Source organism: Dipodomys ordii, unplaced genomic scaffold (assembly GCF_000151885.1).
Source record: "Dipodomys ordii isolate 6190 unplaced genomic scaffold, Dord_2.0 Scaffold122, whole genome shotgun sequence".
In the NCBI taxonomy this organism is placed as follows: Eukaryota; Metazoa; Chordata; class Mammalia; order Rodentia; family Heteromyidae; genus Dipodomys; species Dipodomys ordii.
In genome coordinates this window covers 2,954,737-2,967,454 of record NW_012267338.1, presented here as the reverse complement: position 1 = coordinate 2,967,454, position 12,718 = coordinate 2,954,737, and the positions used below count along the sequence as shown (strand labels likewise).

The 12,718-nt window shown below is 45.9% G+C and overlaps 1 protein-coding gene across 2 annotated transcripts in view; it reads right to left on the bottom strand.

Moving 5' to 3' along the window:
* The window catches only part of Herc3 (HECT and RLD domain containing E3 ubiquitin protein ligase 3), a 109,829-nt gene that overhangs the window by 96,854 nt on the left and 257 nt on the right, over positions 1–12,718 (bottom strand). Inside the window, exon 2 of one of the 2 annotated variants that reach the window (XM_013029773.1) lies at positions 1,939–2,193. The exons of the other annotated variant lie outside the window; for it this stretch is intronic. Coding sequence (XP_012885227.1) covers positions 1,939–2,164 — 226 coding nt within the window. The 5' untranslated portion in view covers positions 2,165–2,193. The remainder of the gene's footprint in view (positions 1–1,938; positions 2,194–12,718) is intronic. 2 annotated transcript variants of the gene reach the window in all.

The window sequence follows — 12,718 nt, the reverse complement described above, 5'->3', positions numbered from 1 at the left end:
GATAGACACTGTGGCCTGGGCTTGTTATCCTAGCTACTGGACAGCCTAGCACAGCCTTGCACCCAGGCAGGAAGGAAGACCCTACCTCAAAAATAGTGAGCATAAACCAGAAGCATGGCTCAGTGGTAAGAGCACCTGCTTAGGAAGCTCAAGGCTGAGTTCAAACCCTACAACTGACCCAAAAAAAAAAAAAATTACTGAAGTGAAGGGAGCCTAGGTGTCTAATTTCTATTTAAATGTAAATATTCCAGGCTCTAGGACAGAGTCTATTAAGAGTTTAATGTGAGACAAGTGAGTTTAATGGGAAGTGGGAAAGAAGACTTTCCTTTTTTAGTATTTTCCAATACAAAGATAATTTGTAAGTTTTGCAGCCTCCTCGGGGATAACTATATAGTATATTTTGTATTACAGTGGTTGGTAAGATATATAATAAGGATGATTTACTAATTTATGAAGGAGCGGCTCTCTTATCTGGATTTCTGCTACGGAACGGCAGGATCATCTGAGATCCAGTAGAGTTAGGCAAGCTGTCCATGCAAGGTACGGGTCCACAGATGATTCAACAAGCCCTTCTTTGACGTGCCAAGGGCTGGGGCCTGCGTTTTAGGAGAGCCCTGGCTAGTCCACTGGTATTGCTCCCCCGAGCTGACCTGGTGGGCATCTGGGAGTTGGAAACCAGAAACAGCAAATGAGGAAGTGGGAGTCCCCCAGGCACATTCCTCATTATCTGCCATTTTGCTTCTGACCAGTGGCCCGCGTAAAAAGTAATGACTACAAACAAAGTGACATTTGAGCAGGGAAATTGTGAAGCAAAAATCACTTACTAAAAGAGGGAAACTACTGTCACTGAAGAAAACTGGCTCGCCCAAAAGCCAAAGTTATTACCTAAATAAACACACATGAGCAAAAGCAGCAACAAAAGGCTGCTTTTATTGGTGGTGGTGGCTGCTTTAGATGAGCTCTTACTATGTACTCCAGATCAGGCTGGAACTCTCGATCCCCTGCTCAGCCTCCTGACCGCTAGGATTACATGCATGTACCACCATGCCCAGCTAAGGCTGTTTCTTCAAGGAAGCTTCAGTGTCTAGGCTTGATGTGGAATAAATGAGAAGGACAGCAGGTCCCAAAGAAAATGGCATACATGCAAATGTGACAAGTCATGGCACAAAGTAAGACCCTATTGTCCCCACGAGGAGACGATCTCATAAATCCTAGCTACACGCACAGTCTTTCAAAATAAAATAGGGGGGGGGGGAATTCAAAGCAACAGACTTCATGTACACCAGCTATCGTAAGTAAATGGAAAGCACTAAGAAAACTGGGGAGCCCCCATGTCAGCTTCTTCCACCCTTGAACTACCAGCCTCTCCACACAAATCAACACGCTCTGGCCAAATCGTGCACCTCTATATCTATAATCACACCACTGCCATACCCAGCATGCTGTCTCTTGGTGTTCCTGCCACATTCATCCTCCCTTCCTCCCTCCCTCTGTCCTCTCTCTCTCTCCCCCCATACACACGCCTACTCTACCCTCCTCTCCCTCTACTCCAGCTGACCACATGCACACTTCCATGGCAGGACTCGTCACCTCTGGAGCCACCTCATCTTCCTAATCACAAGACCCAGCCCAGTACTTGGCATCAAACGCTTCACCCTGCCAGGTGGCAGAAACCAAATTAGACAATTAGGGGAGAACAAAAACTTCTGGCATTACTTATTCGCAAAACTATATTGATTACTGGGGGTACATTCACTAACTAGTCACCTCCTCTTTCCTGGTAACTGATATCAAATAGGTTACAGGACAGATCTCTTTTCCTGTCAGAAGGGTCAAAGTAGACACCAGGGTTCCCAATGGTAGACAAATGCCTGCTCTGCCACGGCCCCTCACATGGCTGTGTTGATCATGGCAGAGCAGGTGCACGCCAGTCCTCACCTGGCTTGTTGCCTTCCCTCTCGTGGCCCAGCTGGCCCTTGGTGTTCAGGCCGCACGTGTAGACCTCCCCGTCCTCCAGCAGGAACACGGAGTGGTTTCCTCCACAGGCCACTTCCTTGACGCTTCTGTCTGATACAAATCCGCACACCTGTGGCTCAGCCACAATTCTTTGCAGGTTCGTGCCGATTCCTGGTTGGCCCAGAGACCAATAGCCCCAACATAACATTGTTCGTCTCCTTCAGGGAGTCATGTAGCCTAGAAGAGAGTTTGGGGGAGAAAGTTTAATACAAACATTAAAAAATTGCTCTGGAAGAACGGTAAGGTAGGGGGAGTTAAAAGGGAAATGGCAGGGCGTGGAATAAGGATAAAACACATAATGTGTTCCTAATTAATTCCCCAATGTGCTCAACTGCTATTACCCATGCTAATTCCTTTCTTCATTTTAATTTTTCATGATGTCTTTCCTCCCTCCTACAGATAACTACATAAGCAACATTATATGGCACTATTCATCAGTCAGTGTGCTATTCTGTTCTCGAAGTGGAGCTGTGGCTCAAGAGCCAGGGAACCAGCCTTAAGTGAAAAGCCAAGAGAGAACATGAGCTCTGAGGTTCATGATCACAAGAAAGGGGTGGGGGTGGGGTGAGCTACAGGGGTAGCTAAGTAGTTAAGAAGCCATTACTCTGTCTACACAATGACTGCAGCTCAAAGATGGCAGGAGCAAAGAGAAACTGATTATAGACTACTGAAACAATAGAATACTACTAATTGTTTTTAAGTTGGAGGGAAAGGGAGAAGACCCTGACTAAAGCACATTTAAAACGTTTGATTAGCAAAAATTCTATCTATGTGTGGGTTAAAGTGTGGTACTTTGCTATATCACGGGATAATTAAGCAAGCCAATTAATGTAGCCATCATCTCACTTATCTGTTTTTTTGTAGTTAAGAACATCAGAATCTCAGTTCCTCAGCAACTTTGAAACACAGTCACCATTTGGTATCTAGGAGGGATTGGTACACACATGCACACACACGAAGATATAATATAATGATGCAATGTTTGCTTATAACTTAAGAAAACCTCCTAAAATAATTTAAATCATCTCCACATTATTTATCCTTAATGTAGTGTAATGTTTTACAAATAAGTTATTGCTCTACACTGCTCAGGGAAAAGGTCTATATATACCAGTACATACACATTCATATTCTTCCAATATTTTCACTCCCTGGTAGGTTAAATTTTGCAAATACAGAACCCACAGATCTGGGGAGCTGACTGTGACTGTACTCAGCTATCATGATTATTAGAGTCACCACACTGTGCAACACACCTTACAGCCTGTCTTCCTGTTTAACTGAATCTCAAAACACACTCAATGTATAAGAAAGCTGCATGCGAATATGATCCCTTGTTCCCAGTTCTACTTCTTTTAAACTCCTCCAATTCAAGATCTCTAGTAGCTTTTCCTGCCCAAACCTCTTCCCAAGTCCCTCCTTACCTAGCAGCAAGTGCAACTTCCCAAATGAATAGGAACAAGGGGTTCTGTGGGCTCTGGAAGACAATTGAGGCTGAGGAGCTCGTTTCTGTGCCAAGTGGAGACCAGTAAAGACCATGTGGCCTCCACTCAGAGACCCAGATGGGAGCACAGAGCCCCGGAGCGTTCCCTGGGCTTGCCTACTGCCAGCACCACCATCTTTGCTTGCTCTACGCACAGCTGATCTTCATGACTGCTGTATTCCATGCTTGTAAATTTGCCCCATTCCTGAAATAATCCATAGTTTGAGAGCACTTTTTTTTGGTCACATGACTAGAGAGACTAGAAATTGGAGTCACCCTACCTGCCGTCTTCTGGCTTAAAGGCGAACACACCGATGCTCTGCTCTCCTGTTTCACACTCCCTTGTGAACAAATATGACTTTGTGGCCTCCTTAATGTCACCCGTTGCATTTGTGTGTACACGTGTGTATGTGCCTTTTCCGTTGGTGATTTTGCTCTTTGAAATGGCCCTAAGCATAGAGCTGAAATGCTGCTTAAAACTCCTGCATTGCAAGAAGGCTGCACCTTACAAAGAAATAATATGTTAGATCAATTCTCTTCATGCAGAAGTTATGGTGCTAGCTGTGAGTTCAATGTTAATGAATCAAGATCAGGATATGTCTTTAAAAAGGAAGAGGATATATGCCTGCCATGAAGCCACCCTAGAAAGTGGCAAATGTGGAATGCATAACGAACACATAGGAAAGATAGAAGAGCATCTAGACAGATGGCCTCAAGCGATGACGCCCTACAGGAAAATGTAAAAGCCCAGGGTACAGCAAGAATGTGTGGTAAAAGCCAGACACATTTCCTATCTCATCACCCAGGGGCAGAAATAAAACACCAACTTTTCTCAACTTGTATTTAAAGAAATGTATAATTATTTGCAAGCTAGAATTATTTGTAAGCAATATGTCCTAAGCAGGATGTCTAGACAGAGTATCCATAATACAGGGTTATGAGTTGATGACTGACAAAAAATGTTTGGACCAGTGGCTTTCAGGAATGTTCACCTGTATCTGTGCAGAAGTGCTGCAGTCACTGATGTGGTATCCATGGGAACTTTAGGGTGGAGAACTATTGAAGACAATGAGAAGCAACTATGTGGACAGTCAAATAAATCACTTTTCTGTGTAAGTTTATTGCCTGATAAATAATACTAATAATTACATCATTGAGAATAACAGAAAGAAGAGGGTTTTTTTTTCTTTTTTGCTGTTTTTGTTTTCTTTTCTTTTTGTCCTGTTTGTTTTTGTCCTGTCTTTGGGAGTGTAAGGGGAGGCATAGAAATGGAAGGACAAAGCGTGGACACATGAAGCAGTGGTACTCACAGGACACTCTGTTGAAAATGAACTGAACCATTTGTGGTTAGGGACTGGAGGGAAGAACAGGGAGAGAGCGAGGGAAGGAGTGACACTGTCCAAAAAGCAATGTACTCACTACCTGACTTATGTAACTGTAACCCCTCTGTACATCACCTTTATAATAACAAGAAATTTTTTACTAACAGAAAGGATAGGTGCCCATGGTTCATGACTATAACCTTAGCAACTCAGGAAGATGAGATCTGAGGATCCAGGTTCAAAGCCAGCCCTGATAGGGAAGTCCTTGAGATTCTTATCTCCAATTAACCACCAAAAAGCCAGAAGTAAAGCTGTGGTTCAAATGTAGAGGACTAGCCTTGAGCATAAAAGCTCAGGGACAGTACTCAACATGAGAGGAGGGGAGGAAAGGGGAGACTATATTCTAGATATAGCATTTTTTTAGGTACTTCACAGATACTAACTCATTTATTCTTCTATGAGATAGATATTATTGTTATTATTATCCCTAGTTTACATGTAAAGAACCTAAAAATAAGGGTTTTTTGTTTTTTGTTTTTAAGTAGGGGGGCTGGGAAGGTGGCTCAGTGATAGAGCGCTTGCCTTGCATGCATGAGGCCCTGGGTTTGATTCCTCAGCACCACATAAGCAGAAAAACCCAGAAGTGGCACTGTGGCTCAAGTGGTAGAGCGCTCACCTTGAGCTGAAGAGCTCAAGAGGGACAGTGCCCAGGCCCAGAGTTCAAGACCCACAATCGACAAAAAATAAAATAATTGTTTTAAAAAAATTTTAAGTAGGATGAACAAAACACAAAGACAGTAAGACAGAAGATATTGAAAGGACCTGACAAACACAGAACCAGGTATTGAATTCATCCCCACTCTGTATACACACCACTATGCCATTCAGTAAGAAGCCTAGAAAATCCAGAACCCAACAGCCAGATTTCCCAATGTGTGTCCAGAAAGTCTGGGTACCCAGATCAGTCAACCCGGCTGCCTGATCTGCTAGGCATGCATTCCCCAATAGTCAGAACTCACCGGCCACTTGCTCATCTGTTTGCCATGATTCACAAGCAACCTAAAGTAATCCGGCTTCCAGGACAGATCCCACTACAGAAACAAAACACTATGACCAGCTGACCAAAGCATCTCAGCTACTTGACATCTCTCCTTGTCATTATTAATCTGTAGTCTTAAGTCAATCAGCTTTGCAAGTTCTTTAGCATGAGCGAGTCTTTTAAAGTCAGCCGAATTTTGGGTGCTCAGGCAAGTACATTCCCAGATGGGCAGCCTGAGTCATACCTCTGACCCTGATGGGTGACTAAAATTTATTTAAAAAGAATGACTGCACCAGGGGTAGGTGGCTCACACCTTTAATCCTAGCTACACAGGAGGCTGAGATCTGAGAATCACAGTTCGAAGCCAGCGTAGGTAGGAAAGGCCATGATATTCTTATCTCCAATTAACCACCAGAAAACCAGAAGTGAAGCTGTGGCTCAAAGTGGCAGAGCACTAGCCTTGAGTGAATAAGCTCAGGGAAAGTGCCCAGGCCCTGAGTTCAAGCCCCATGACTGACCAAAAGAAAAAAAAAAGTAATCCAAAGAATGACTGCTCAAGAAAACTTCAAAAATCCCCCCAAACTGAGTTAAAGTAAAGGACTCTTCAAGGACTCAAATGCAATTGTCTGGTCAGGCACTGGTGGCTCATGCCAGTAGCTACTCAGGAGACTGAGATCTGCCAGCCAGTGCAGGAAAATCTGTCAGACTCTTATCTCCAATTAACCACTCAAAAAACCAGAAGTAGAACTGTGGCTCAAAGTGGTAGAGCGCTAGCACACAAGACTCTACCTGAAAAATGACTAAAGTAAAAAGCTCAGCTCAAGTGGTAGAGGACCTGCTCAGTAAGCATTAGGCTCAGTTCACGGTGGCACTTGCCCCCTAACGAATGACATTCTTATGAACGGATCCCAACCCTAATGGGAAACATGGTCTCTGTCAGCAGGATGTTTTGCATAGGACAGCAAGGAAACACTCAACACATCCAGTTTTCTGAGGGAGAAGTTGAGGGCATTAAAAGGAAGCAGGTGAAGAGTTGGGCTTCCACTTCATCTGTCACTAGGAGCGTCCATGAACTTCAGTCTATCTCAGCAGCTGCAGTGGCGCCTGCACCCGTGCACATTTTGACCCCCCACCCCCACCCACCTCCCCACTCCTGGGCTTCCAGAGAAGCAGAACCGCATTTCCCTTGGAGGGACAGGCTTAGGAAGCCTCTAGCTCTCCCGGCTGCCCACACCTCCTGCATTCATTCCATCACCATATGCAGGAAGGGCTGGCTTCCTCTCTCTTCACTGTCAGAAGGCCTGAAGTTCTGCCCTCCTGGCCAGGCCCTTAGGGGATGACACCCCTCAGCGGCTGTGGCCAGACACTGTCACTCCTGCCCAGTGTTCCCTCTACTCCGAAGTAGAACAGCGCCCAGGCTGACTCCCCCCCCCATTCAGGTGAGTACCAGCTCCGCCCCAGCTCTGCCCCTGCACTTCCACTAGCCAATACATGTTCCAGAAGTGGGGGCTAAGAGAGGATTGGGTGGGGGTTTTTTGGTTTTTAGTTCTGGACAGGGTTGGAGTGGAAGAGGAGTATGCATCTCTGCCTCTTTTCCTAGTCCTAGTGAGCTGAATGCTAAATGACAACCTTCCCCTCCTCAACTTCTTCCTGAGCTACGTGTATACACACACAGCAGCCCAGAACTGATTCTTATTCCTTTGTTTGAAAGTCACTGAAAGCCAAATGACATTCAGGCAGGACTTGTAATCTCATTTACAATAGAGATAAGCTTCCTTTCAAGCAGGCTTAGGAGCAAATACCTGAGGGTGTACCTGTGCAGGGGTCTGTCTTTTCAACAGCATGGGCAATGCCCAGGGCTTCGGTGCCTGCCAGGGACTCCCCAAACCCAAGCTGGAAACTTGTTTGCAGCCGACCTAAATGCATAATTAACTCTAGCAACCAGAGTCACACTAGTGACACACTTTGCTGTCAAGAATTTACCAACAGCAGAAGTGACATAGAAAGCAAACTTAGAATGCTGTCTGGCCCCTCTCCCTTCCATTGCTGAACAATCGGGCATCTCAGGATCTCTCTTGCCTCTCCTAGATCTTTCCTCCCTCCCTGTGATGGGCTTCCTGAGGCTCCAGGAGGAATCCCCAGTCCCCTAAGCAATGGGCTTTTGAAAAGTGACAAACTGAGAACACGCAGACCCTTACACAGCCACTGAGAGTGTGAACTGCCATGACAACTTTGGAAACAAGCTGGCATTATCCAGCAAAGATGGAGTTGTGAACACCACACAACACAGTTATTTTTATTCCTGGGCCTAGAACTCATTTTACAGCCTGTCCCACTCAATAAGAAGCTATGGCTACACCAGGCATGATGATCCATGCCTGTAATTCCAGCATTCAGGATGCTGAGGTGGGATCCAGAGTGGCAGGCCAGCCTGACCTGACAGGGAAGACATTGTCTCAAACAAACAAACAAACAAACAAATCTCTGATGCTCTTGTACCTGACAAGAACTAAAGATACGGAAAAAAAAATGAGTAAAACCTGGAAACCTAGAACTTTCTGTAGTAATGGAAACGGGGCACAGGCCCACTCTCCCCTATGGTCACCAGAGATATACAAAGGGGGGCGGGCGGTGGGGGGACACGGCCTCTCAGGCCGCTGAGGCGGGAGCATCTTCAAGTTCAGAGCCAGCCCAGGCTGCATAGTGAGTCTAGCTCAGAAAAGCCAAAGAGTCACCAATAAGGAAATATGTAAAAGGCAACACATGCATAAACTAGAACGCTATGTCACCGTGAAAAATATATTCTATTAGCTCAGTACAGTCAAATGTGAAACACAGCTCTGAGTCACAGAACGCAGAGTAAGATGCATTTTGACCAAGTTTACACAGAACGTGACATTTTGTTTGGAGATGAATGGTAGTTGGTGAAACTATAAAGAAAGGCAAAATAAAAAGTGCTGCTGGAGCAGCTTCCCCCAGGATCCGCTCCCTGTGCAGACTAGAAGGTTCTGAGGGAGGAATCGGCTTTTAGTCATCTGTGTGTGTCTGGTTTGCAGCCAAGCCAAGTCCTGGGAGCACAGCGAGGCTTGAGAGGTACCCTGTGAGCTGAGACCAACCTGAGACAACAAAGCAACAAAATACGGTAGCGTTATTTCCTCCCTCCTGAAATGCCCTCTCCCCTGGCCACGTTTTAGCAGATCTAAAGGTTGATGCCTTGACGAATGCAGCTGTCATTACAGCGTGAATCACACGAGCAGCTGGGGCTGCGCGGGTGTCATTCTGCCATCCAGCACCTGCCACAACTGATGGCCTGGAATTCTAGCTGCCCCTGGAAGGCCTGAGCCTTCGCAGCTTGTTTCTCTAGCCCTATCGAATACTAATTTTCTTTCTTCTTATGATGGTACTTTGGTTTCAAATCAAGGCCTTGTGCTCAGTAGGCAGGCACTCTGACCTATACCTCCACCCCCCCCCATTGGGGATAAGATAGCAGACAACTTCACCCAAACTGCATCTGAACTTTAATTCACCTATTTTATGCTCCTCATATTAGCTGGGATGACAGGCATGTCCCAAGACATATGTATGTACACACACACACACACACACACACACACACACACACACACACACAGAGCTACTGGTTGAGAAGGGGTTTCATCTGTGTGCCCAGCTGCCCTTGAACCAAGATCCTCCAATCTCAGCCTCCCAAATAGCTAGGATATTAGGTGTGAGTCACCAGCTCGCAGCTTAATAAACAGTTTCTGAACGAAACAGAAAGTATTACTTACTGTGACTATAAGCCTGCCATGGGTCTGGATCTGTGCTAAAAACTTTACATTATTTAATTTACCCTATGTTAAGTCAAAGATACAGAACAGCCAGAACTCTTATTATACTCAGCTTGTGGGAGTGAAAATTGGCATCACAGCTTTAGAACCCTCAAGATTAGTAAGATTATATCACTTGCCCAAGAACATGTAAATAAGTAGCCAAAATGGAAACTTACTAAGTCAAAGGCAGACTCAAATCTCTTCCACTAGATGCCCAAGGGTAGGCACTTGAGCTGGGTGCCAGTGGCTCACTCCTGTAATCCTAGCTACTCAGGAAGGTGAGATCTGAGCATCAAAGCCAGTCTGGGCTTAAAAGTCCATGCGACTTATCTTTAATTGACCACCAAAAAAGTCAGAAGTGGAGCTGTAGGTTAAGTGGAAAACATAAAAGCTCAAGGACAGCACCCAGGCCTGAGATCAAGCCCCAGGAACAGTAGACTCTTGAGACTGTACTTTCAAACAAAAGGAAGCCAAGCCACAAAGGCCATACCCTTTCTCTAAATTTGAAAGTTTCTGCCATAGCTGAGGTCATGAGTCAGACCACTGTGGTTATCTACAGGCAACAAGAACCTAGGTTAGCCAAAGGGGGGGGGGGGGCAGAGGAGGTATCTCAAGAGTTGGATCTCAAGAGTTGGTCTAACTTTTCTCCATGTTCACCCTGACTTACTACAAAATCAGTGCAGTTATTCAGAAACCCAGTCCTGCCCCTATCAAGTGCTTTTTCTGAATGCTGTGAAAGTGTTATCATCAAAGGGATCTTATTAGACTCCTCAACAGTCCATTGGACAAAGAACTTTGGTCTTCTAAGAAGGAACTATTTGAAGCAAAGACCTCAGCCTGGTCCTACCTCCTGGGCTCACCTGGTTCTCCACACTACCTAGAATCAGGAGGAAGGCATGAAGGTTTGTTAAGGTCCCTCTTCAGACAGTGACACAATCTTGTTTGTTGAAGCCTTTTATCAATTCTGTGAGTGAGGGGGCATCCGCACGTACAACTGGAGAAAACTGTGGTTCAGAGAAATTAAGTAACTCACCACAGATCACACAGCTGGCACGTGGACAGAAGCCAGAGTGTTCCCCCTCACACTGGAGAGCTGCAGGGGAAAGCATCAACATGCATTATTACAGAGCTGTGCGAAGGTGATGGAAACAGACCGATGAAACCTGCTTTAGAAGAGGGTAGGAGTAAGGCGCAGTGACAGAGGAGCTGAGTTGGATGGAGATAATTGTATACACGTGTGGAAATGTCACAATGCACTCTTGTGCAACTAATATATGCTAATATATGACTAAAAATAAGAACAATACAAAGGTTTCATGTTATGAGAGATACATGCAAATGTATGAAAATAAAACTATCTCTAATTAGCCAAGCTTGAATATTCATCTCCCTCTCAAAGTGAAGTCTGATATATCTAAGTTATGATAACCTTGAACTGTAGTTATACCACCTAAAAAAATTCCTGCACTTTGAAAGGGGATAGTAAAAATGAGCGTTATTTGTAAATCTTTCATTTTGTTTACAGGGAGATGTTTTTGGAAAATAATTTGTCTGTGTTCTTTATTCTTACTTATCTCTCTACTTAGGGTTTGTTTGGGCCACTTTTATGAAGACTTTCTCCTCCATTTCTGTCCCTAATCACAAAACAAGAAGACACAGAGACACACTTCCAGGTACCCAAAAGAAAAAAAGAAAAATTCCTGCCGGATTTTAGGATGAAGAAAAATCTCACTCACTTTGGAGACTATGACCTTTTCATTTCTGAAACTAATGCAGAATTATCTTGTTTCTCCAATACGGATGCTACTTTCATGATGCATAAAAGGGTTTTAAAATGGTTACACACATGGCTAGAAATTTAAATTGGTCCCTGAGAATAAAACGTGGTAACCATTGGATCCCATGGAGCCATTTTGAATAGTATGGAATTCTTGTTTTTTATTTTTAACAAAACTGAAGTCTGACTGCTCAATGAACTACTAAATTCGTGGGTTTTTTTATTATTTTTTTAATGCCAAAGGGGTTTGACTGAAGAGATTTTTAATCTTGATTCCTGTATTATGCCTTTCCAGAAGGTTCCTAGGGAGCCTCAATGATGCAGAATATGTAATTCATGCATTTTGCCTTTCTGATGTCTAATGCCACTCCCTCCTTCTGCAAGGAGGAGGCAAATGCAGAAAAGGCGAGTTTTGCAGTAATCTGCCCACTAGCACGGGCTGTTCAACCTTATTTCACTTCATGTTTCTTTCTTCCCAGTCTAGAGTTAAAAAATCAGCTCACTTTATGTTATCAAATCATCCAATGAAAGGTTCTAGAAATAGCTTCCTATTTGTGGAAGGAGCCAGAAGGCACATAAAAATGGAAGGGGGTGCTCTGAATAGTCTTTCCCACAGCACTGCCGGGTGTGGTGATGCAGCCAGGCAGAATCCTGACAGCAAACGCACGGTGGCTCCTCCGGGGCTGATTTGGGCTCTATAGGAAAATGTGACCAGAAACAGCCAAGTTCAAACACGGGTCCCAAGCCCCGCGGCAGGGGCTCGCGTCCGCCCGGGCGACCCCCGCAGGTCCTCGGCACGCGCCCACCCGTGACTCTCAGTCCCACCTGTCCTGGACCTGGCGCTCGCCACGCCCCCGCGCACACGTGTCCGCACGCCCCGGCCCCGCCTCGCCCATTCAGGCCCCTCCATCTGCTGCACTGGGCTCCGCCCCACACCAGGCCACGCCCCACTGTCGCTAAAACCCCGCCCCCCACTGCAGGCCCCGCCCATCCCCGCGCCGCCGCCCCCCACCCGCGCTCTCGGCGCAAACTCCCGGCGGCGCCGCCGCTGCGGTCCCCCCGGAGCGCCAAGGCCTCGCTGGCTCCCGGCGCGCGTGCAGGTGCCTGCGCCCCTGCCCTGCAACGCCCCAAATTTAAACTGGAACAGGGGAGGGGAGCGGGAGGAGCGTCCTCTGGACTTCCAGCGCCGCAACCCCTCCCGGGCAGCGGGCGGCACCGTCGCCGCGGGGGCGCTCTCGCGTGGCAGGCTGG